Raw genomic sequence first — 26,061 nt, 5'->3', positions numbered from 1 at the left:
GCTCAGCTGTTTTACAACACTAGGTACCCCAAAACAAATCAAAACCGATAATGGACCTGCGTACATATCAGAAAAGGTAAAAATCTTCCTGTCAAATTGGGGAATTTCTCACACTACAGGCATTCCACATTCACCTATGGGGCAGGCCATAGTAGAAAGGGCACATTGCACCCTAAAAGACGTTAGCTAAACAAAAGAAGGGGGAATCCATCTGTACCCCACAAGAGCATCTGTGGAAAGCCACATACGTCATAAATTTTTAAAATTGTGATAGTGCTGAAGAAAGCAGGCACGAAAGGCAACACAGACCTCAAGCTTTTTCCTCTCCCAAACCACCAGTCATGATAAAGGATCTAATTTCGGGACAGTGGACAGGACTGGTAGATCGTGTGACATGGGGGAGGGGTTATGCATGTGTATTTACAGGAAAAGAACTGAAATAGGTTCCTTCCAGATGTGTCAAACCTTACCTAGGTACACCCCCACAGTAGCAAGAACCAGAGTAATGCAGAGTTTAAAAACACAGTTATGTTTACCATTTGGTAATGATGTTTACATTTCAGGTTTACGATTGAAGATGACCAATGTGGCAAAATGCAGAGTCTATACAAAACCCATGAGTGTGTGTGTGATGAGTGGAGTGACGGCCATCAGTGTGAATGTGTGTGACTGAATAAAGGAGTTGTGTAAACGTATAAAGAACCTTAAACACCAAACACCTCATAATATAAGAGTATCACTACCGCAGCCACATGGTCACATTAAGAGAATTTAGTTTACTACATTTAGCTTGTTTTTGAAATAAAGTTGAATTTCCCAGTTTGTATAAACCCTGAGATTAATAAAGGTTATAAGTTTAAAGGTACTACACAGTTGGGCCAAGGCCCTTAGGTTAATAAAGCTGTTTTTCCAAGTTACACTATACCCCTTAGGAAAAAAAAGGTTTAAGGTAATATGAACAAGTTTAAAAAGGTTAAAGAAAACATTTTCAACAGATACATAAGCTGTTAAGAAACCAGAGTAAGCAGTGTGCTGGGTCACCGCGATGCTATAGCAGTTGTATAAGGTATTGTTCTGTTATTTGCACTGTCGTTGTTGCACTGTTTTTGTGATTCACCTTAAATATTTAGAGTGGGGGAGATGTAGCAGGGTCCCAAGGGATGCAAGGGTGCATCATGGGAGTTGGAGTCCTAGACGGACAGTGCAGTGTGTGCTATGCTGCCATTGGCCAGGCAGTCACATGTCCTCTGGAGGGGTTAAAAGGAGGACTTTTCTTTGAAATAAACAGATTTGGCTGCACGCCATCAACAAGCCGAGTTGAGTATCATTATATTATAATAATATAGCCACACACTATGAAAAAAATTAACTCTATCTCAGCCAAAACCGGGACAGCAGATCACTATAAATCTCAGGAAAGCTCATGCCTGCTGGAGTCAGCTATATAACTTAAACTTTCCATGGAAAATAGACACTGATAAAATTAATGTCAACTAAAATGTCCCTGAAAAGAGGATGAAATTACTGCATAGCTGTTCACTGGGAGGCCCAGTAACTGCAGCTTGCCTTGCACAAGGTTGTTGTCTATAGTTCCTGTCAGCAAAGGGTTTGAATTTCTCTGCCAACAACTCTGTTGAAATTGATACAGCTCACACTTCACTTCCTAGCAGCACAATGAATCACTGAGCTGCTTCTAAATAAGCAGGACATAGCTTCAGAGGAGGCTGTAACTAATATGTGGAAAACCACCAATGACTGACTTGTAAAAATAATGTGGGCTGAAAAAGTAATCCCTACTCTGATATCAGTTGGGTTAGAAATTGTATTTAGACAAGCATATGATTATTTTTCTAGATTAGAGATGAGATTTCTTTATTTTGAGAACGTGAGGGTTTGTAAACAAGAGTATCAGCAGATCCAGATTCCAAGTCTATTCCTCTTAACAGTATTGTTCTTTTGTGGATACACTGTGCTTCTTAACTGTTCCTAAGTCCACAGGAGCACGGCACCCAGATGATATTGCTTATCTCTACTACTGGCACATTCACTCTTGTAAATTCTGCTGTCAGAAAGTGGAAATAACCTGGTTTTGAGCTCAGGCTGTATTCTGAGACCCCATTGTTACACTAAACCCCCGTCTTATGACACAGAATGCAAGAAGTATCTGTCCTATGGGGATCCGGTGATAAAATAAAAGCCTTGTGTTGGTTCCCCCCTCCATTCCATACACTCTTGCTCCCAGAGTGTACTGAGGGTTTTGGTTTTCTTACTGGGTTGCTTTTCAAGCTTTCCTCCTCCTAGAAAGGCTAATGAAACTCATTAAGTGTCGCTGTTGAGTTGTTGTGACGGTCAAGAAAGACACAAGCAGTCTAGTTCAGAGCAGAATACATGTCTGTACGCTCTGCCAGTTTCTGCCAATTAGCAGTAAACACTTGTTTTTGTACAGACTCAAACAGAATTTACGCTAAATGCTCGATATCATAGGGAGCCAACAAATCAGCATTAATCACGCGAATCAAGCGCATAACTTCAGGAGAATTAACACCATATTTTGTGGCATACATCTGTAAATCCTGAATAGCCTTCCAAGAAAACACTTCATGACTGTGCTGCCTTCCAGAATTAGGGGCAGCTTTAAACAGAGGGTAAGCTTCTATTCCCGAAACCAACGCAGCATTATCTTATACCTCAGCATCACTCTTTGAGGGATACCCCACCCTTTCCAAAAGATCTTAATTTCCCTGTTCCTCAACCTGCCAACGCACGTGCTACCAAGATCTCCTAGGGTTACGTGGCAACACTGTGACTGTTGCTGGTGGCAAAGTCCACGAGTAAGTCATTGGTTGTGTCTTAATGTCAATAGGGCCTCCCAAGTGTGGGTTGTGAGGATTGACTATGGACGGAGGCATTCTCAGCATCCTCCATGTCTACATCATCTGCTGAGGGGGCTGATGCCAATTGATACAAGTCTTTACTAGGCATCTCTTCGTCATCGTCTGCATCCGGTAAGGGGACAGAGGAAGCACACCTTTGTTTAGCTTCAAATTCCCCTAGAAGCTCCATAGGTGTCTTATAAATGCGTGGGACTACATCAAGAGGCGATTTATATTTATGAGGAGCCTGAACTTGCTCCTGAGGTGAGGGATAACGAACCTTCGGAGCACATCTTTGTTTAGCTTCAAATTTCTCTAGAAGCTCCATAGGTGTCTTATAAACGTGTGGGACTACATCAAGAGGTGATTTATATTTATGAGGAGTCCGAACTTGCTCCTGAGGTGAAGGATAACGAACCTTCGGAGCCTTCTGAGCCAGACCATTGGCAGAGTTTTTAGAAGGTGGGTCCAGGCACAACACTGTTTTCAATTTGTCCACTACAGCGCCCAATTCATCATCAGGGGGAGAGGGAGCAGGCGGCAGTGGTTGAGACTCCCTCTTTGTCTGCCCCTGTATGTCCCTCTGTGCCTAACACAGACGCTGTTTCAGGCAACTGAGCATCTTCTGAAACCTGCTCCTTAAGCCAGTCTTTTAAAGTCTCAAACAACAGACGCCAGGTGGTAGACAAACCTTCCGCCTCCTTAGTACCCTTCGAGATCTCTTCCCACAGTTTATCCCCCACCTTTTGCCAGGTAGACACACTAAATGCGACTGACGAAGTAGCCTCAAAGCCTTGCTTTTGGCACCATAGTAACAAGTGCCGCAAAGCATAATCTTCAACAGTTACGCCTTTATGTTTTAAAAGATGCTTCCAGGAGGATAGCACCAAATATTCCTCTTCAGAAATCTGTTGCCCCATTATCACAGTCCCGTTTCTTGGCGGCTCACCTCCTTCAGGTGTCAGTAACTCTCAGGTCCAGACCAGGCAGCTTCCATGCTGCTCTCGAGCCCTGTCACCACCACCCGTCGCCCAGTGGTCAGAAAAGCCTGCAGTATCACGTCGGGGTCACCATGTGCCACTGTTGAGTTGTTGTGACGGTCAAGAAAGACACAAGCAGTCTAGTTCAGAGCAGAATACACAGCTGACTTCATTATTCTCGTTTCCTTTTTATATCCTTTCTTAGCAGCAAATAGCAACCTTATTTAGGCAAGCAAGCAACAGCATTTTTATTGGCTACCTTCTATGCTTGATACACTTGGCAATGTTCAAGGCTATTCTGTGGTTCCCACATCCTGGAGTTAATTACTTTACAGTTTCTCTTTGTTCCTTCTTTAGGGCTGCATACATGACTTCCTTATCTCAAGGATACACTTGAAAGTTTGCCAGGTCGATATCTTCATCCAAGGAGGCTAGGGAGCCAACAGACCAGCTGTGCACCCCCATAATTAAGTGCCAGTGTTGGTTTGGAAAGTCTGAACAGTTGGGATAACTAATCTACTTTCAGGTTTGCCTTTCAGAGCTTTGCTGTAGTACAGCCTTTCGTAGTAAAGCAAAGACATATTAAGCTCCATAAATAAAATCTCAAAAATCTATTCCTCAGTAAAGACTTTTAAATGGGCAACTTAACAAATGTTATACTGAATATCTCCTCACCCCTGAAAGAAGAAAAAAAGTGAAATGTACTATCCAAATGGCAAGGGTCAAGAGCCCAATATCTCTTTATCATTTTATGATGTTTTAAAAAGGTGACTGGTAGATTAAAGAGTGTATTTTTATTGTAGAGTGGCAGGAGAAAATTAAAAAATGGTTCTATTAAATGTTCTTCCTAGCTTAATTAAGACACATATAATGAAGCACTTCATTTGGCTGGCTTTTATAGCCAATGGCAATGGTAAGTCTTTTAAAAGAGAGTAAAAGAGAATCATAGAATATGCCCTGTTGGAAGGGACCCACAGGGGGTCATCAAGTCCAACTCCTGGCCCTGCACAGGACCATCCCCAAGAGTCCCACCATGTGCCTTAGAGTGTCATCCAAACGTTTCTTGAACTCTGTCAGTCTTGGTGGTATGACCACTTCCCTGGGGAGCCTGTTCTAGTGCCCAACCACCTAGTGAAGAATCTTTTTCTAATATCCAACCTAAACTTCCGCTGGCGCAATTTCAGGCCATTCCCTCGGGTCCTGTCACTGGTCACGACAGAGAAGAAATGTTGTGTGGGGAGATGCTGTGGCACAAAGAGTATTGATTATCTTGCAATTTCATGTGTAGAATATAGAAAAGATTATTTTTGGTTGTTATGTTAGACTTAGAACTTGGTTATTTTATCTTGCAGTCACAATAATTTTCTGCTGTTTATTTTCATGTCTGTATACTGATGTTTGATAACTTCAGGTTATATCAATCTTCCTTGGTAACCTCCTTGTGTTTCCAAAGTGCATATTCTTGTTCATCACTTAGACACCACCCACTAAATGTAATAATTAACAATACTGTCTTTTCACAATCATTAGATGTAAAGAAGGCTCTTTGACATCCGAAATGAGATACTTACATCACTTTAAAGACCAGTAAATGCATTAGAAATAGTTTAAGGAAGTAAGGGCAGATTGTGGCATGCCTGTAAAGAAAAAAAATCAATTATTTGCATTTATATGATAGATTAAAACAAAGACATTATTCTGCAGGCAGTGGAATTAGGAAAGCAGTGTAGGTAAGCTTAACTTGGATGGGATTGTACAAATCAGTTAGGAAAGTTTGATTTTTAGTATAACAAAACAGAAGGAAAAATACGAAATCTGAAAATCTCTTTTAACATTAACTCTTGCTTTGACTCTTGCTTCTGATAAAAGGTTTAAAACAGAGTTTATGTATTTGGTTAAAGAAGATTCAGATTATCAAACGTAAATATCAATTGGAAAAAGACCAAAAAGATTACAGAAATGCACAAAGGTATTACAAGCATTCCAGTACAGTTATTTCATTGGCAATCCCCTTTTTGTTATGTTTCATAGTGTCAGTGAATGAAGGTTTTGTTATAGCCTCCCTAATGTTTAAGTAAACTGAGGACTGGTAAAAATGAAGCTTGTGTGAGACAGTCTTTGCCTTACTTAAACATTATGAGGATTATAACACAATGTTCAATCATTTACTTTAGGATTTTCTTCTCTGCCATATGCTAGAGAAGTAAAGACCATAATTTTAATGATCTGAGAGGCTGTGTTTTACACCTCTTTATGGAGAAGCTTAAATTCTGTCAGGAAAAAAAACCAAAACAACCTTTATTCAGTGGTCTGATAAACACCACTAATTCCAAGGGAGGTCAGTGGAAGCTAAGCAGGGACCTTGCCTCCGAGGAGCTGTCTGCTATCCGTGTTTTTCAGCCCTTGACCCAGATTTATCCCCTCCTGCCCAAAACGTGGACACCTAACCCAGGTACTCTTTGTACAGGTGTCAGGAAAAGACAGACGTACGGGAGAAGAGCAATTCCGGAAACATTCAGAATTGTTCTGTGGGTCTGCTTACTGCCCCCATTGATTACAGGATTACAGTATGGCTGAGCAACCTGTGCCAGCACTCACTCACCCTCACAGTGAAATACTGTTTCCTGATGCATCCTGAAGGGATCTCCTGTTTTTCAGTTTGTGCCCACAATTCCTCTGGTCCCATCACTTGTCACTCCTGAAAAGAACCTGGCTCTGTACTCCCTTCAGGTATTTATATGCATTTATAAGATCCTCCTGAGCTTTTTCTTATCCAGGCTGAACAGTCCCAACTCACCCAGTCTTTCCTCACATGAAAGATGCTCCAGTCCCTCGATCATTTTCAAGGCCCTATGCTGGTCTCTCTCCATTATGTCCATCTCTCTCATGTACTGGGTAGCCCAGAATAGAGACAGTACTTCAGGTGTGGCCCCACTAGTGCCAAGTAGAGGGGAAGGATTACCCCCCTCTACCTACTGGCAGCATTCCTCCTAATGCAGATCAGGATAATGGGAGCCACTTTTATGGCATGGACATACTGCTGGTTCATGATCAACTTCATGTCCACTAGGACTCCCGGGTTCTTTTTTCAAAGCAGCTTCCCAGATGGGTGACCCCAGCAGGTACTGGTGCCTGGGGTTGTTCTTCCCCAGGTGCAGGACTTTGCACTTGCCTTTTTTGAACTTCATGAGGTTCCAGTCAGCCCATTTCTTATAAGAAAGCCATAAGAAACAGTGAAATAAAATAAATTTCTTAAAAAATAATTCAGATAATGAAAGACCTATACAGGAAGGATGTATTTGTTCTATTTATATTTCCCTAGGACAGAGCACCTATGCCTAAGTCATTCCTGATAGACATTTATCTTGATTTTAATAAGCTCCAGTAATGAAAACTTGGCAAGTTTCCCCAGGCACTTCTTTACTCTGAGAAGGTTTTTCCTGATGTCTACCCTGAAATTTTCCTTGCTGTGATCATTGCTTTTCCTCTGTGATGGTTTTTGAAAATCGTCAGGTTGCAACCCTTCCCTTCCAGTCTTCCCTTTATTAAGCTAAACAACACCACTTTATTATATATTTTTAATGTTGGATCTTTGAATATACTTGTTACGCTCTCCAATTTTTCTATATCCTTCTTAAATATGATGACGAGCTGCAAAACCATATTTATGGCCTCACTTGTGGTCTGGGCTTTTGGTGATGATGGCTCTTACTGAAATTCCAACCCTAACCTCCTCCCAAAAAAAACCACAAAAGAAACTGAAATACCTTGAGCTGAACAGCCTGGAAAAGACTCATTGTGTTCACCAAATTCTGTGAAACTTCATTCAACTTCATCATAACAATACAAAAGACAGAGACCTGGGGTTTGATATGGAGTAGAAAATCTCAGCTTGCTTCCTAAATTTCTGAAATAATGTCTCACCTGTGGTGGTGCATCCCCCCTCCTTCCTGGGTCGCCCTGCAACTTATGAATTCTCGTTAGGCCTCAGCCTTGATTAATGGGCTTAACCTTGGGCAGTTAAAGTCCTCTTGCGCTTATCAGAAACACTGTCTGCTCCCAGGAACTTCTGTTGCCTTAGAAACTTCTGTTTTCTAACAAATAGCCTTGGAACATTATTATGTCTGAATCATAGCCCAAGTGGAACAATATTATTGTTACTGAGGAAAATTCAGTAATTACCATCTTGGATGGGAATTGTGTCCAGGATGGAGACTGACAGATGACTAAAGCCAAACCTTTTGTGACCCTATAAACTGTGGTCCTAAGTGAGGGCTGCAGCATCTCCCTGTGTGTGGGATGCCTCTCAGAGCTCGCCAACTCTCAAGATACTTGGAGGAACGTTGCTGAAAAGCTGATGATGAGGCCTGGATTGATACCCATCCCCAACTCCTCGAGGCTCAACCCTTACCCACTGAGAAATGCCAAGTCATTGGCATGTGTTTCACCAAACTTGAGGGGAATTTTTAACAGGTACCTGTGTAAATACTGTGTTTGCATGTGTTAACTGATTTAAATACCCTTTAGCAAGTGTAATGTGAATGTTGTAGTCTCAGATCTATAGTTAAGTTACTGCTGTGCTTGTAGTAAATCCTATTGTATCATTCCTTAAGTGTTAAATTAGTCAATGATTAAGGGCTGTTAAGCCTGTTGACCAAGTCTGAGGCGAAGTTTGGACTCAGCTGCACCTCGGTTCCATCAGGAATTTAGAAAGTAAGGGGTCCACTCTGAGCCTTGTGACTTTGTGAGAGAATCCCCCTCACTCCTTTGCACCCTTACCCTTTTTTGTCCCTGGTCTCCATGTAAATAACTCTAGATGGATTCTAATATGATTTCCCTTTGTGTGCTTCAGCTATGTAGGAAGTAATAGAGTGAAACTTGCCACCAACCTTTAAGTCGTGCTTTTGCCAATTTATATTAAACCTCCTTTTGCTAATACCTCTGATGGTGATCCTTTAAGTCATCTAAACCACTCATTCATGACAGTTAACTGTGATTTAAAGCTGTGTCTATGTAATGCTGTTTCTTTGCAGTCCATCTGCAGAGAATTTAGTATGTACACTGCATAAAAGCAAGGGTGGGCATCTATTTTAAATCTGTCATTTTGACTACCTCTGTACTCAGCAGAAAGAGAGAGGACTTCTGGAGGGTGACTCATCTTGGGATAATATAAGTATCAAAAATATACTGGAGATCTTTTGCTTTCTGAGACCTCTCTCTGCAGTAACCACTGAGGCAGCCAAATAAATTATCTTAAATTAGACACTTAAACTTTAGATGGTTTAATTAGGTGAGTGAAAATAATTAGCAACAATATTCTGTTGTGGAAATTCTCATTACTACTGCAAAAGAAAAATACTACTTCAAAAGATGACCTCATGAAATATCCTGCTGACTGCTTTGTCCAGTGTAACAGAACAAAAATGCTTGTAAAAACAAAATAGGCAGGGTTGCGGGCAATCTACTCTGAAGTGAACTATCTACTACGAAGTGAACAAACGTTGCAACTGATGACCTGTGGCGAATCTGCTGAAAATGCCAAGGGTTAAATCACTGCAATATGAGCAAACTAGGTGGTAGGAATCAGCTAGTTTTGCACATATTAAAAACAGCATGTTGAAAAGGATTTGCTTCAGTTGGGTATCTGCAGCACAGACCTAGAAATGTGTAATTTCTCCCAGCTTCCATAATTATCACGAGTGTTTTATAAAATACATAACCTGTGGATTTGATTGCTTGATAATATTGAGGTTAAGAGTCCAGCAGGTTTCTGAAATAAATGTACATCAGTTGTTATGGTTCTTATTTTGAGTTGGTTTGTTTGGGCATGTGTAGCTCCACCAACACTCATGACACTGGTGATGTGACTGGGTAGGTCCTGAATAGTGCCTGGGCCAAGCAGCCTTCCTCTCTGTTTTAATTTAGAATTATATACCTCACTGTGCCAGTGAATCCTTGAGCTGCTAACAATCCTGTCACACCAGTACCTATACTATTTATTTTCCATGTCTCTGTACAGACTCACAGCTGGTTTTTGACAGTCTAAGCAGAGGCTGTGCAGCTGTGGTGTCAGAGTTGGCCTATGGGTTCTGGCGCACAGACTGATAAAGCCCTGGAGATGGGGGAGCTTGCAGCAGGGTACAGAGACTTCATTAAACTGCATATACATTACTGAGGTGATAGGAGAGAGTGAACCTGGAAAGGGCATAAGATGCCATTCTTCAGGGAATGAACCAGCTACAAAGTAAAGTTGAGAAGAAACTGTCCTTATGTATCAGTTCTTCCATGACTACTTACCTTGTGGTTTCTCTGGAAATTTCCTTTTCAGCATCTGGAACTGATCACTGTCAAAACCAGATTGCATTAAGTAGATGCTTGGGCTGCTCCTGTATTTGCACTTTGTACAGATGCATATATCTGTGTAAAAAGACAACACACATGTGCTCTGCTTTGCCCTGATGTTAGTGAGCAGGCAGGGGTAGAAAGGGATTGTAAAAGATGGAACAATGCCTGCTGATGTTTTTCACCAAATCGTTCAATATTTCACTTATCAACATTACAGATGGAAAAAAATCTAATCTTACTTCATTTGCAGAAAGATGGTGATGGTTGCAATGAAAGAATATTGGCACTTTAATCCACTGTCCCAGTTATGGGGTAGTGTACAGTGGTCCTCTCACTTTAGATTTGTATTTTCTACTTTAATATCTTTATATTTCTTCCAATGCCAAGGCTCTTTGTCTAGTGACTGGTTATCAGTCACCTTAACATCAGTAGGAGTTATTTTTTATTTTTCCTATTTATTATGTTGACTTTCCTTTTAGAGTTCCTCTCTTTTGCATTTGAAAAATATACAAAACTGATTTCTCTTCTAACACATCACATAGCTCAAACTTTTTTTGAAACAAAAATGTCAAGAGGACATGTTTTGGCACTTAGAAAAAGGATCCAGTCATTAAACACTTTCCTTCATGTGTGAATTTGTAGGAGTTAAAGTTACTACCTTCAAGATAGAATAACTACGGTGATACAAAAATGATGCCTATGAGAAGCCACTGACTGGATCAAGTTAGCCCTGGCTCACATCCAGGAAACTCCCTTGTTTCTCAGTCAGAGAGTTTCAGAACCATTTGATCCTCTTTATTTGGATGTGAAATCTCACTTTCCTCTTTGCCTCCCTACAATCAGGAGATACTATTTATTATTTTCCTATCAATATAACAGAAATGCAGGAAATACCTTAAAGAAAATCAGGATAGGCTTTTGCTATGAGCCCTGGAAAATTCCAGGCTAGAACATACAGGTCACAGAATCACAGAATATGCTGTGTTGGAAGGGAAACACAAGGATCGCTGAGTCCAACCTTTAGCCCTGATGCTAAGGACTAAAATTTTTGTAGACTTTTCAATTTGCTTGAGCACTTCCTTCGGATTAGCAAAATCTGCACTATTCTGAGATAGCTGGGATGTCTTGGATGAAACTGCTAAATAGATGTGGATAAGCAAATTAAGAGGATAAACTGTTCAGAAGTTCTATAGAACCGAATTCTGATAGTCATAATTCTTAAGGACCTTACAAAAAAATACCTTCTGTGTAGCAAGCCAGCGTGAGAACAAGAAGAGAAAGGCCTGAGGAATGTCTAGATGACCTTGTATTGTTTTCTCTAAGCTGTGACTTACTGCCCAGGGACGAGCTGAGCTCTCCAGTTTGCAATTCACCTTTCGGGGTGTGAAAAATGGGTAACTTGAAACTCCAAGGTCTGTGTGTGTGTGATGTCTGGCTGTGAGAGTGATTGATGTGTGACTTGCAGCTGCGTTCTGCTTTGATTTGCCTAACCACTCCCAGTGGGAAGTGAATGATATAAAACCCCTGGATCATGGGGAATAAAGTGATTTCTGTCCATCAAGGCAGAAGTCCAGGAATCATTCCGTCACACTTCTGTAAGACGTACAAGAGAACTGAGAAAGAAATATCATGACAAGAGGTCTTATTTTTATCTCATCACAGACAATGTGCTAGGAGTTTGCAAGATAGGTACTGTATCAGCTCTCAGCATTGTCCCCATTCCGTGCAATATTTTGTGATGAAGACAGGAACCCACTATTTGAGTGGTAAATAGTGTCCACACAGTTGACCTCTGCTAGCTGTGTTTGCAGACTATTGCTAATGCAACAGCAGCAGAAGAATTTTGTGTTTGAGTCGTCGGCTGGTAATGGTAAATTCCAAGTAATATAAATAGATAAACATCTTGGAGATGATAAACATTCAACATCTCTGAAAATTGATAGCTAAGTAGAAGAAAGAGAAGCAGGTGTATGTTCACCGGAGGCAAGACAACTGAAATTATCTGTCACTTTTGACAGCCACTACCTGGGAATCAATGTCCAGGCTATGCACAGCACATGCACTATGATCTTCAGGTACCGAGGAAGAAAAGGAGGACCTAGGAAACACCAATGGGGAAGAGGGTGAGGCTGTGTGTGAAATAGAGAAGAGGATTGCAGGCATGCTAGGGGAAAGAAAAAATGATGATCCATAAAAAGGCAAATTGTATATATTTTCCTAAGCATAGAATAAGTGCTGTACTTCTAATGCCATAGAGAGTGTAGGAATTATGCCAGGTCCCTGATACTTCAGGGAGATCTTCTTTTTCCAGTGACCTGTTCCTGCAGACTGAGTGGGTCATTTTCCATTCCTATCTGAAAAAAAGCTACTCAGAAATCCAGCTTTCTACACCACTGCAGGCACTGCTAGCTTTATATCTACACAGAGCTGGAAGGAATAGTTTTGAAACATCTGTGTGGAGTAATAGGGACAGAGAGGAAAGGATAGCATGTCTGGTTATCTTTTCCCTTCTGTTTTTACTTTATTTAAATTCTCTAGTCGATCTAAAATTCCAGAAATATAAATACTTGTGTTATAAATACCAGTGTTATAAATACCTATAACAAATACAAGACACTATCTTGTGAGGTTTTGCTCTCCTGAAATTTTGGGCTACTTATCTACAATTCTAATTGCAAGGAATAAGCCAAAAACGGAGAAAAGAAACTGGTCAACCAGGTCATGTTTTAATATGAACTGGAACTGTTTTAGGTATCATACTAAAGGCAAAAGTTTAGCCTGAATATGTGAATGTAGCCTCAAAATGTTCTTCCAGTTGACTGTCAAAGGCTTTTTTTCTTTTAAATAAGACTCCCAGTGCTTGATAGATTTTTTTCATGAATTTCAATCCTGACTTTTTTTGTGGCTCATGTAGTACTGTTACCATCCTGTTCTCTGTGTCTGTTGTCCAAAATTGTAATAGCTTGTCTGTACTACTTCTTTTGTTTTATATGTTTGTTTTCATGAATCCTATGTAAAAAAAACAAAAAATCCTTCATTGTGTTTCTAAACTTTCAGGAATTATTAAAGTGCAAAGAAATGAAAAAATGTGAATGACTCGCAATCAATTTATTCTTTGGGTTTTTTCTTTCAGTCTTGGCAATAAAATTAAGTAACAAATATCCCCTGTAACGCTTTGAGGTTCTTGCTGCAATATGTGAAGAACATTTCACTGGAAGTAACTTTTTATTAGTATGGTAACAGAGATAAAAATGATGGATTTTTAAAACCTTAGTTTTATAAGATCTGCTTTAAATTCAGTATGTAGTCTGACAATATTCTCTAAAGATATTGAAATGCCCTTTTCCTTAAAATAATGTATTGTTCAAAGGTTAGAACTTCAGTGTTTGGAATGTTGATGAAGCAAGCCTTGTAATACAACCTGCTAATTAAAATAACACCAACTAGGAACCAATCCTGTGCCTCTTATGCTTCTACCGCTGTAAATGTGTGGAATAAGAAATAGCAATACTTTGCCTCCCAGGGTCAGGATGTAGGTGTTCTTATAATATTAGTCACAGAACTGATGGCATATCAAACTATTTTTGGTGCATTTTGAGCTATTTATGCCACACAATCCTTCAGACATGCTGGTTTGTGTGTGTATATTGGATTGCTTCTATAAGAGTATGGCTCTTGCACAGCACTGCAATACTAACAACAATAAGAAGAAAGATAGTTTGCTGCCTTTATACAAATGGTCTCAGCCAAAGATTTATCCAGCACGCATAAAGTCTAATTATTTTTTTTTTTTTAAAAATAAGCCAGTTCCAGAAAGTTGAAGAAATCTGAGTAACTCAGCCCTAGTCAGGATTGTGTAGGAAGCACAGCTGGACTCCAGACACTGACTCACTCTCCAATTACCACTACCCAGATTTTTTTCCAACAGGCTCTTTTCTGCCAATAAATCTTCCAGCTTTCCATAAGTACTGTCAGGCTGAGATCATGTCAATGTAGACGTAAATACTAAATCTGTCTCCACGCCCATAAGGAGGAAAGTAAGACAAGAAATTTGGAACTAACTAGCACCAATAAAAGCAAAAGCACAACTGGGAAACATACACACAACTTAGGAACTTTGTGCAGATCACAGTGGAAATATTCTGTCTCTGTGTTTACCAGGCTGCCCTCTGTAAGTCTTCTGTATTTCCGTTGCAAGCAGGGGGGGAAAGAATTTATACTAAGAAAAGCTACCCTTACTTAAAAGCAACAAGACAATAAAATTTGACTTTGTAAGATGTTACAGCTAAACTGCATTGAACCCCCCCTACGTTTTGATAAATATATTAAAGGAAACCATAGTCTCTACTAGCCCCAGTCTTGCTACTGTATTTGAATAAATAATTATTGATCTTGTTTGCAATATCCTGCTGCAAATTTCAGATATGTAATATGTTCCACGTTCTTGTGACCACAGCATGTGGGCTTTACTATGTTTTGGCACAACCAGATCTCCCTTTTACTTCAAGCTTACTCCAAAAAATTTGGATTTGAGTTTAACTGAAAGATCCCAAGATCCACTTTTTCCTAAACCAGGTACATTAGACTAATTTTAATTGTAGGGGTCCATACAGAGGATGAATTCTATGACCTGTCATATATAGGAAGTTTAAATATATTTCCTTCTGGCTATAAAATCTAATAAAAAAACAAAGCAGAAAAATGAAATTGTAGAGCCTATTCTATTTTTTTCTAATAGTGTGGCCAGTCTCTTTCTGTAGACCAAGAGTAAGCACCTTACGGTCAATCCATCATCAGTAGAGCACGATTTAAAACAGACAGTTGTCACTGATGGAAAATGATTAGACAATCACAAAAAGAACATAGAAATCGTAGAATTGAATTTTCAGACCTATCTAATTTTTAAGTATTTTTACAGATATTCAAAGATACCAGCCAGTTGTCTTCCCAGACCTATGCATGGAGAAGACAATATCCCAAAGTAAAAATGTGGCTGATAAACAGGCTAGTAGAGAGTCCCAACAACAAAAGCAAATTGATATAAAAATTCTGTTGTTCAGCCAGGCATTTTTTTCAGTCTTTTTGAAGATCGAAAATGTCAGAAAGAATGAGTTCTTTTGCTGCTAGTGAAAACTCCTCAATATTTGGGGTATTACACTTGAACTTTGAAGAGTCTGTCATAGCAACCTTAAAAAAGGAAGTTAATGAGTCCAACTTTAGTTTACTGAGGGAGACAGCAACCTTATGAGTGAATGCAGATATTTTTATACCAGGCTCTGAGAAAAATGCCCAATTAAAATCACTGAAGTAAAACACTACGAAGAAGGATAAATGCGATTATAACTTTTAATTATCTAAAGTGTCATTACCTCCTCCCTCTTCTTTTTACATATCACATCACTGAATTTTCAGAAAAGCTCTTTTTCTGATGTGTTCCTTTGAATTTCAGTACTGTCAGGAGACTGCACCGGAAAGGTGCTGCTGTTCCCTACTTGGCCTATGCCTACATTTGGAGGAGCAGAGGGCTGGAAGGTGGGAGCTCTGCTTCTCTTCCTGGGACACTGAACTCCTTGGATGGCAAGGCTGAGGTGGAGCCATGATAAAGAAGAGAGTCTAGATTGTTTCACCTGCGACTGCTGAATGGGAAGTGCCTGGAGATGCAGAATAAGCAGGTTAGTAAATGTGATGCTGGTGAAAAGAAATGTGGGAAGAAATAGGACTGGCTGTGGGGAGGGCACAAAGTGAACTATGGTGACATTATTCAGGACACCAGGCTCGCTGGTGATGGGGTTACTACTATCACTCCAACTACTGCATTACTGCTGCCTACAAGTGAGGAAAACCTGCACATATTTGGAACTGGGGAATCTCTGCAGACAGTGACACAAGTGCTACCTATGCAGAAGACAGAGAGCATGAAGGAAATACAGGGACACACGCACACACATACCTATGACAACCCACATAGATGGGACCGGAGTGGAAATGAACATTATGAGTTCCTGGGGCCCAGAAGCTGTCAGAGTGGACTGAGTTGTTCTAAGTGAACAGGAATGGCAGATGAAGTGATTTAGGAGGTAGGGATGGCAGTGTAACCAGCATACTGCTGAGGACACCTGTGACTGTCTCTCCCTTTTTGAGACTGCCTGCTCTGTACTCCTCTCCTACAGCTTTGACTTTCTCATTGCCCTGTGTAGAATTTTCAGGCTGCCATGGTATTCAAAGCAAAACCAAGATTTTCACGGGCCTCTAGATAAATTAACACTCTTGGTTATTCCCTGAGTGTATCATCTCTTCCCTTCTGCAAGATAATGAGATCAGTCAGCGTTGGATGGGAACACAGAGGCTGTTATACCTAATACATAAATATATTTAGTTTATAGTAAGAAGGTGGCTCAAGAATTGGCTAGTATGTTTGTTAACCATCTTCGTCTCATATATCTTGCTGAGGCAACTTCCAATTAATTTGGAATTTTTCTTACACAGGGAATGTAGATGTTACCTCTTATGCTGGTATCTATTCCTAATGGGGAAGAGGACCTAGGGAGACATTTTTCCCCTAATTTGCAAAAATACTTAAGTTTCCACTTCTAAGCATCACTTACATTTGAAAAAGACCAAAAAACCCAAACAAACTTGAGGTAAACAAAGGGAAAACAAATCAGTTACCTACCCATCTAAATTTAGGCAGGCTAGATGTCCTTTCGGAGGCCAGCAGGACACCTACCTCTTTTCAAGTATTCCATGGGAAATTATTCCCTTTAAAGAAGAGCTAAAAGGTAGGTGTAGGCTTAGTGTCTAGATTAGGCAGACTGGATCCCACCCTGATGTTTATTTTGGAGGTTTTCACTTGTAATGGTGTAAGTGCTCAGAGAAGTCTAACACAGAGATTTATTAGCAACTGGAAGGCAGTTGGCTACTTACTATTAGGATGGAATTTTGCAGTCTGTTTTACGCAGTGACTGGGTATTTGAACACTCAGTGTGTGTCAGGATGAACAGGACATTTTTTCATGCTCAAGTCATAGGCTTAAAACAGGAGATCTGCCAAAAAATGGCCAAGTTTGTATTATACAATACCCCTAATTAAAGACCAAAAGGGCTGAACAAAATCCTTCAACTGCAGTGGTTGGATTTCTTTTAACTGAGAAAGAATAATATTTAAAAATTTTCAGACAATAAGACATTTTCCTTGCAAAAATACTTTAAACTTTATTTTTTGCATTATTCTGAATGCTGACAAATAATTCCTCATATGATTAAAAAAATTCTAGATACATAGCTATGTCTAGTTTTTATGTTGGATAGCAATACTTTTGGAGTTAATGAAATCTTTTGATCATCTACAGATTACTTGATAAGAAAACATCCTATTCTTTAATGCTATACAGGTAGAAATTTAATCATTCTCAGGATAGTATTAGAAATGCAATAAATTTTAAATGTTATATTTAACAAAAGCATTTACTTCTTGTAAATTAGTTTAGTGGTAATAATTTCCAAGAAAAGAAAACATCAATACCCCTACAGATAGAGAGACTGAAAATTTTTTTGTGTTTCAGAAACTCTCAATTTAAATATGATAAAAATAGACATAGTAGGAAAAAGAAGGAGATCCTTATGCAGCAGAATAAATTAAGTCTGCAAATGAATTCTACTTTATTAGTCTTGATTCTTGATAGTTCAAACCTTCCCCTGTCCGTTCAGACGATGGAGCAGTGGCTGAGCTCAAGCTGTATTTACTCTGACTGGCCAGGATGTTTGTGTTAACTGTCTGATTGCTGCTGCTCCACACACCAAAGAGGCCAAGTTGTGCTTTTTTTCCCCATGAATCTCCCTCTCTTTTCTTTGCTCAGGCTCTAATTTCTCAAATTTGTGAGTACATCTTATCTTTGATGCTTCAACCTCTCTCTTTAACATTGATTTGATGCTCAAAAATTATCAGAGAAAGATTACCAAGAGAAAAAAACACCAGGTCACTTCCCTCCTCCCTGCCCTGAGCCCCACCATGGCAGGCAAAATTATTTCATGCACATGGAGCATTTTGTAATGGAGTACAAGAGTGACATCCTTTTGGAGAAGCCTAGTGCAGGGAAATGGCAGATTTTGCCTCGATATGTACACTGAAAAATTATGCTAAGGGATCAAAAATGATATATAGCAGGAGAAGGATGCAGTGAGCATATTTGCTACAGCAGCCTGAACATACTGAAGAAGATGCATGCAGTGAGGGGTAGAGGTGGATGATCGATCTGCCTGTCAGGATAAATATAAGAAGGTTGGGAAGATATATCTAGATTTTCTTTGCCTCTGCACTAGGGTCTTGGACAGGGGATTTGGGAAATAAATCCAGGATTCAAAAGCCCTGAGTAAGTGGAGCCAGAGAGATTTAGAGTGTCACAAGGGATGCGACTATTGTTACTCCCCACTTAAATAAATTAACACTGAGAGTGTATTCCAACTAAAGTAGCCCCTGAACCTCTCTTCACTGAATGATTCATGCTTTACTCACTTCAGGGCCTGCAGGAATTTAAAGGCCAGCTCAGAACATTTACTCTGCTATTTATAGTAAGTACAGAAGTATCTGTGCATTGTGGTCAGAAAAAAGTCTCAGTATAATCCTGATGTCAAACATTTAAAGAAGTAATAAAAAGCATGGAGAACTGCAAAACAGAAAAAAGAAAAGAGAAGTTGTGCTAGAAATGACATAAATGCACTAAAAGTGTAAGCTTGTTAAGATTTCTGAAAAAGTCAGATCAGTAAAGGAATAGAGTTAATAGAGGGGAAAATATGTAAATAAATATTTTGTATAAGCAAAAGAACAATTATTCAAGAAGAACATTTTAAGAGGTAAAAACATAAAAAAAAAAAAAAGTCATGAAGACAATATATCTCAAGACAGAATTACATGAGAATTCAGTCAGGCAGTAAATAGGATTGTCAAGTAATAGTAAGAGCTGAAAGTGAGCCAGAAGCAGAGAAGGGACATTTTGTACTCATCTCTGCTATCCATAGAGATCCAAACATCCCAGACATGATGGATGAAGGGGACAGCTTGAAAGAGAGACTAGATACCAGCATCACCATATTTACCCTTTTATTAGCAGATATAGTTATGCAAATAGAGAACAACTGGGCTCTAATGCTAATCTCAACTGGAGATTAGCATTGGACACTGCAAGTTAATATAGCAAATATATAACAAAAATATAACAAAAGTGAGAGTAGCAACTGTGCAATGATATATATTTAATGCAAGTAAGGATTTTGCATGTGTGTGTGTGTGTGGACACAGGCAGGCTGCTGGAAGAACCACAAAACCATGACTGAAATAAAAAGAGAAAATTTATTTCATTACCTTGCTAACTGGAGGATCCCAGCTCAATCCATGCTGGTGGGTGTCAGTATTGCTGTTTGCCCCAATTTATCAAGGGCCCACACATGCATAGTTTACCATCATGCTGTGATCTCCCCTGAGCTTTAATCTTTCCTGAAAGAGGGAGCTCAAACATGTCCATGAGACTGCCTCAAAGTCTCTCAAAACACCTACATTGTCTCTACACAGAAATCTTCTCAAAACAGAGACAGAATAAGCAGCAGTAGGTACAATATATGGGGTTTCCCACACTGTTGTTCTCCAGGCTTTGGCATTCCCAGCTTCAAGGTCACTTGAGCAAATCTACCATCCTCCTCCTCATTTTCCCACTTTTAACTCTTTCCTCCCAACACTGTGTTAATTAAGTAGCAGAACAGTTTTGGGTATGCTAAATTGGACTGTGTTTGGATGGGATGATTGGGACAGTTTGACAGCTGACCATATGGATGTTGTTGTAAAACATTTGTGAGGTGGGTTTTTACAAAATCAATAATTATCTTAAAAATACTTAAAAAATCAGACCCTACTGGTAACGTTACTGTGGGAGTGATGAAAATATACTTTAAAAAAAAGTAACCAAAATGCTATAGTGAGAAGTATTACCATCTGTAGGTCTCAATAAATGCATCAGTAAGAAGGTTTGAAGTACTATATTTGGGGAGTTTTATCAAGGTGATAAATTTTCACTTTTTTTTCCTATTTTCTTTTCCCAATATTTTTTGGTGTGTGTGACAAGGTAAGGTCTTACATTGTAAGATTCATTTAAGTCTAGTAATATAGCATTTAAGTCTAGTAATATAGATGTTAATTTTGATTCTTAATTTCTGCTGAAGTAATCTTATGGTATTTTGCAATACTCTTAGTGTTATTAGTTAAGCGAACTTCAAAAAAAAACAAACAGGATAGATTTCACCTAATTACAGACAATTTCAGGATCAATATTCAGCAATAAATGAAAAAAAAATAGAAGTAAAACAGCAGACATAGACATAACTGCCGAGTTGTTAAAAATCAGCAGGACGTGGTTCAGTAGAAATGGCCAGCAAACTGCATACCATGATTTCAAAAGGTGTGGTACTGTTTATGTGCCAAACCCTAAAACATGAATGGAAATTTAATTAAAATGAAAAGTATCGTTGTTTTCTGCTGTACTCTTCGGCATTGTCACACTTCTCCCCCTCCAGTCGAGGCCAGGTACAGCACTCTAAACAAATGTGGGAACCTGACCAAACTCCTCGACCTGACCTGCCCTGGGTGGAGCACTGTCAGTCTCTGGGTATGAACACACTGGTCAAAGGCAAAAGCTGATTTCTTGCAAATACTAGGTGAATTTTGGCAGATGCACTCCTACTCCTGAGCAACTCATGTTGCAGCCAGGTGGAGAAGGGAAGAAACTGTGTGGGATGAACAGTGTCTATTTGAAAAAAAGGTTGCTTTGCATTAAGGTTGCTTTATATACATATATACATATGAAGATATGAACTTGCTTTGGGTTAAATATATTATAAAATTATCACTATATCAAAATATATCAATAGCATGTTTTTTCCTGGAAAACTACAGAGCAGTCCTGGAGATTGAAGCTTGACTTTCTATCCTGTTAAAATGTTCCCATGGTCCCTTGGCAGAGTTTGGCCCAGACCAAAGAGCACACTTCACAATCTGAGAATTAGCACAAGCACATCAATATCCTCTGTAGGCAATGTGGCCACCTTATTTTGAAGGATGGAGTGGATTATCCTGCATCAGCTGAGCTCAACACCTTGTTTAATCTAGTACAGAAGCAGTCTGCAGCTGCAGGCTGGCTGCCAGTCGCAGTGTTTGTTAAAGCTGCAGTCGGATTACTTCGGAATGTCTCAGGTGTTGCCCACGAACACAAGACCGGTGTGTGTCCTGGTCCATGATCATTTCATTGCTCTTAAGAACTTGCCAGCATAAGCTACTGATTTTCCTCACTTTGTGAGCACAAACTCTATGTCAGTTCTGATTTCCCACCCCTTAACTCTCTGTTGCAAGATGATTAACTAACTTTTCGGGACATAAAACATAATATAACCCCAGCTGCAGCAAAAATGGTCAACACGGCGGCAGAGATGGCAAATCCTGCAGTATCGTGGAAAAATGACAAAACGATACAATTGTAGAAGAGCCCAGGATGCCCCCGTGCTCGGAGCCGCCATGCCGGGGGTGGGCACCTTTTAGCGAGGTTCCGCCCGCCGTGCACGGAGCCGCCATGACGGCTGTGGGCACGTGAGAGCGGGGCCCCGCCCCCTCACTGCCGCCTGCCAATGGCAGAGCGAGAGGCGCGGCTCATCGCGGAAGTGGGCGTGGCCGGCGGAGCGCGGGAAGCCGGGGCTCGGGCCGGGGACAGGTTGGGCTTCTCGCTGTGTCTCGGCGGGCGGGGGTCGGTCGGGACGGGACGGGGCCGGAGGCAGCTCTGGGGCGGCACAGATGGAGTTCTCCAGCCGAGCGAGGCAGAAGCATTTGCGGCTGGCTGGGGACCGACGGGAGCTGTACCCTCACAGCCTGCAGTTCTACCTGGAGCCCCCCACGGAAAGCATCTCGCTGGTGGAGTTCGAGAGCTTTGCCATCGACCGCCTGAAGCGTGAGTAGCGTCCCTCCCTCCCTGCCTCTCTCCCTTCTCCTCCCTCGATGCTTTTTACCGTTCCTGTCAGGCTGTGTGTGTTTTTGGCGGGCCCGGTTGCTCCCTTTGCCGGATGTGAACGCGAGCTGGCTGCTGCTCCTGCTGGCAGGAGCCCCCGCTAAAGGGAAGCGCGCTGCTTTGGGCATTTCAGGGTGCTGAGACAGATTTCACCATAACCATTCGGTGTAGATGTCCGGACTGTGTAGTTTTGGTTTACACTGGTAGTTTTTACGACCACGTTTCACTTTCTATGGGTGTTGCGACATATTTGATGTCTCTCAGGACTGCGATTCAGGTGGGGAGCCAAGGATTCCCCTGAATTCCTGAAAACGGCGGGGTCCAAGGTGTCTGTCTTTACGGTGGAAACGGATGTCCTGAGAGTGATCCATCAGTTAGCTGTCTCCCTTTCCTTGTGACTCTATGGATCCCGGAGTTGGGCCAGCTGTTAAGGACTCGTGGGCCACACTTTATCCTCTACATTTCTCACGCTTTTGCTCCTCCTACCGCTAAAAGCAATTCCTGTGGCCTTACCTTAGTTTGTGCCTTTTCCAAGCTGTGATACATTTGGATTTCTTTTCAACATGTTCTCTCTAACATGGACTTTATTTTTTTTGTCCAGTGCTCAAAGTAGTTGAAAACCTTGGTGTGAGCTATGTAAGAAGTACTGATTCGTACAAAACTAAGCTGGAGAATGAGCTCCGGAAACTTAAGTTTCCCTACAGAGTAAGTAAAAATCGGAACATGTAACTCTCTTGCACTTTATGTTCTTTACACCATTCAAGAATTATGAATAAAAGTAGAGGTGATGACATACTATTTCTAAAACTGCAGTTCTGTCATTTTGTCAGAGATGTAGTTTTTCTTTTAGGATATATATTTCTTTCTTTAGGGTTACCGCCTTCCTTAATAGTTTGCATTTATTGCCTAAAAGATGAGTTTAGACAATCTTGAACAGCAGTGGTAAATTAATTGTGACTTTTTAATCTGGGAGAAATTATTTCTCTAAAATAATAACAATATATTCTGTAGGCTTTGGCTGAAGATGATTATGAGGCAAGAAGAAAAGATCATATCTCTCATTTCATACTACGCCTTGCTTACTGCCAGTCGTAAGTACTTTTTGGATTATGCTGTACTCGTCATTAATTTTAAATGTATACAGATACTACATTGCTTTATTATAGACATTACAGATACTTTGGAGTTGCATTTCTATTGAAAGGTAGGCTCAAACAGCTTTTTTTTTGCTAGGAACCTGATTTCAACTGTGATGAAAAGGGATATGTGGGATCAAAATTAGTATTTGGATTTTGTAATAATTAAAAAAAAAACCAACAAACTTTTGGCTTTTATACACAGAGCATTGATTTGAGTCTCTTCATATCTTTTTTTGAGATGAAAGCATGTCAGTATTAAGTGTGTTTGTCAGGCATTTGCAGTGATTAATAATATAATTTCACTGCTGTATATGCTAAAACTATTGATAACTGACCAAAGACCTGACAATGTAAATAGGCTTTATATTATTGTATAGAGAGCCTTGCTTCTGACAAACTAAAAATACAATTTAGTTTGAGGTTTCCTCTACTGACTCTGCTTTTTGTCCAAATTCATTGCTGTGGATGGTTGCAATGCATTTTTTTTGTTGTGTGAGATCTCAAGCAAAAAGTAAAGTGCATTGTTTTTGCTTCTCCTGTAGTTTTTGGATGAAATTATAGAAGCTGTCAGTGCTTTATGTCTGCTAGCAGCTTTGTTATACATTAGTGTGAACTCCTGACTCCTTGTCATTGCAGTCTTTTTAAAAATTAAACCTGGCAAATATGAAGTATGTACTGTTTTGAACTGTTAATTCAATTGCACTTTAAGTTGCAATATAGTCTATTTAAATTATGTGAATGTGGTAGAATACATATTATACTGTGATAGGTGATGTGACTGAGGTGCTGCTATGGTTGGATACAGATTTGTCAGCAAAAAACAGGCCGGAAAAGTGAGTAGGAAGGATTGTGGGATTGTGGTCTAAGCCAAAATATGGAGCTGGAATGAATGATGCTTGTCTTTGAAATGGATTTGGGTTCCTGCTCCAGAACATCTGATCAGAATAGGAAGTAGCAGAGGCCTCAAACGCCTCCAGATAGATCAAACCTCACCATGAGTTCACCAGGCCCTGGTTAACTTTTAAACACCCTGAAATCTTATGGATTGTTTACATCCCATCATGTTGTCCTGTCAAAAGGCATCTGGGCTGTGCTGAAGACAGTTTGTCAATGTATGTGATCGATGAACCAGCTAGATCTATGATGCAGGTACAGTGAGGAACAGGTTGTGAATGTGAAGATCAATACCAGCCATTGACTCTGATAGCATAGTTTGAAATCCTGAAAGAAGGGAGCAAGTTAAATAACAGAATTACAACTGAAATTCCTTCTACCCTTCTGTATTCTACATGTATAATTTGTGATTGTGAATAACAAATGTAATGCTGGTTTCTTTCTAGTGCCTGTGTTTGTTGTGTGTATTTTTATAAACTCCCTTAGTCATACTGGAAATTATCTTGCTTTACCTATGTTGTGAGTTTACCAAAACCCTCTAAAAGATAGTATCCTCAATTAGCCTGGGCACTAAAAGGCCCTTGAAAATGTAATGGTTTGTGTTATGCAGCTAGTGGCATTTTGAATAGTCAGTTTGACTTCCATTATCCTCTCTTGTAAATCTTTACTTTAAACATTTAGTTATTATTTAGCTTATTTAGACCATTGCTTATCAGTGGAAGATTAGATGCTTTGAGAGTTTTGGTAATGACACATTTGAAAAAAATTCTGCTCTTATGGAGAATTTTCTAGTGGCAAGAATCTGATCTGGAATTCAAGAGGTGTCTATTTTTGGGTTGGTCTCTGACCTCAGGAAAAATGAGTTTGGGTCAGATTCACAGAAGGCAACCTAAGCCACCTAGCAAAAGCCTGAAGGTTAGGTATTAGGCTAAGGAGTGGAATTTACTAGGCTTTGTCCTCTGTGCTGAGCAGGGAGAAGGCATGTGAATGACAGTGGATAGTAAGCTGAGTGAAAGGCTGCCTCAGTCAGAAATATCCCAGCAGGGACTTGGCTAAACATTTACCCTTGTCAGTGATGTGATGTCTTTACCCTCCTGCCCTACTTATCTATAATGGCTCTAGAATCTCCTGGAATTAATGATAGATGCAGATAATTTGACTGCTTTCTTTTTCTCTGCAAGCTGTCTTTTTAGAAGAAGATGATTATCTTCTGTTTGAGGATTTATTTGACTGGCATTCTTGCATAGTAAGCAAATGGGAGACACTGTTCAAACCCTGTGTTTCAGGGAAGTATCTTAAAAATTAGGCTATAAGCAGGACAGAGGTGGGCAGCTTTCTGAAGGTGAGCCACTATGCAGAAATGATTACAATCTATTTTGGGCCACAGAATCAGCCTGGCTTTGTAGTCTAGGGCGAAAGACTCCTTTAGATCGAGGAGGGGCCATGGATGGAGCTCTGGAGCACTCTTCAAACAACTTTTTGTGTTCCAGTTTATGTGCAGTTGGTTGATGCTCCATAGCAATAAAGCAGCTTTTAGTCAGTTTCCACTTTTGCCATTTCTTTGAAAAGGTGGATTTAGTGCTTGCTCCTGAAATGGAAAATAATGTCTTAAGCCCCATGAGGTGACCCAGTACCCAGCATTCTTCATTCTCTCTTGAAAAGCAACTATTTAGGGATGAGATATTTCTGTCATCTAAAACTGGCATGTTCCCCAGAAGATAAAATTGGAAGGCAAATAGAATATACTATGCTTCAAGTTTTTATCATACTGGGGCAGAAAAATAAGCTTGGCA

General features: G+C 40.1%; 1 protein-coding gene across 2 annotated transcripts in view; it reads left to right on the top strand.

Annotated features, from left to right (window-relative positions):
* The first annotated feature begins 21,938 nt into the window (after window positions 1-21,938).
* Window positions 21,939-26,061, top strand: part of PRIM2 (primase (DNA) subunit 2) — a 100,611-nt gene continuing 96,488 nt past the window's right edge. For both annotated transcript variants that reach the window (XM_017834820.1, XM_017834819.1), the window contains exons 1-3: window positions 21,939-22,178; window positions 22,837-22,940; window positions 23,247-23,326. In XM_017834820.1, coding sequence (XP_017690309.1) covers window positions 22,025-22,178; window positions 22,837-22,940; window positions 23,247-23,326 — 338 coding nt within the window. In that variant the 5' untranslated portion in view covers window positions 21,939-22,024. The remainder of the gene's footprint in view (window positions 22,179-22,836; window positions 22,941-23,246; window positions 23,327-26,061) is intronic.

This window comes from Lepidothrix coronata, unplaced genomic scaffold, assembly GCF_001604755.1.
Source record: "Lepidothrix coronata isolate B3197 unplaced genomic scaffold, Lepidothrix_coronata-1.0 Scaffold241, whole genome shotgun sequence".
In the NCBI taxonomy this organism is placed as follows: Eukaryota; Metazoa; Chordata; class Aves; order Passeriformes; family Pipridae; genus Lepidothrix; species Lepidothrix coronata.
Note: the sequence above shows the minus strand (reverse complement) of the source record. Positions and strands in the feature narration are given on the sequence as shown.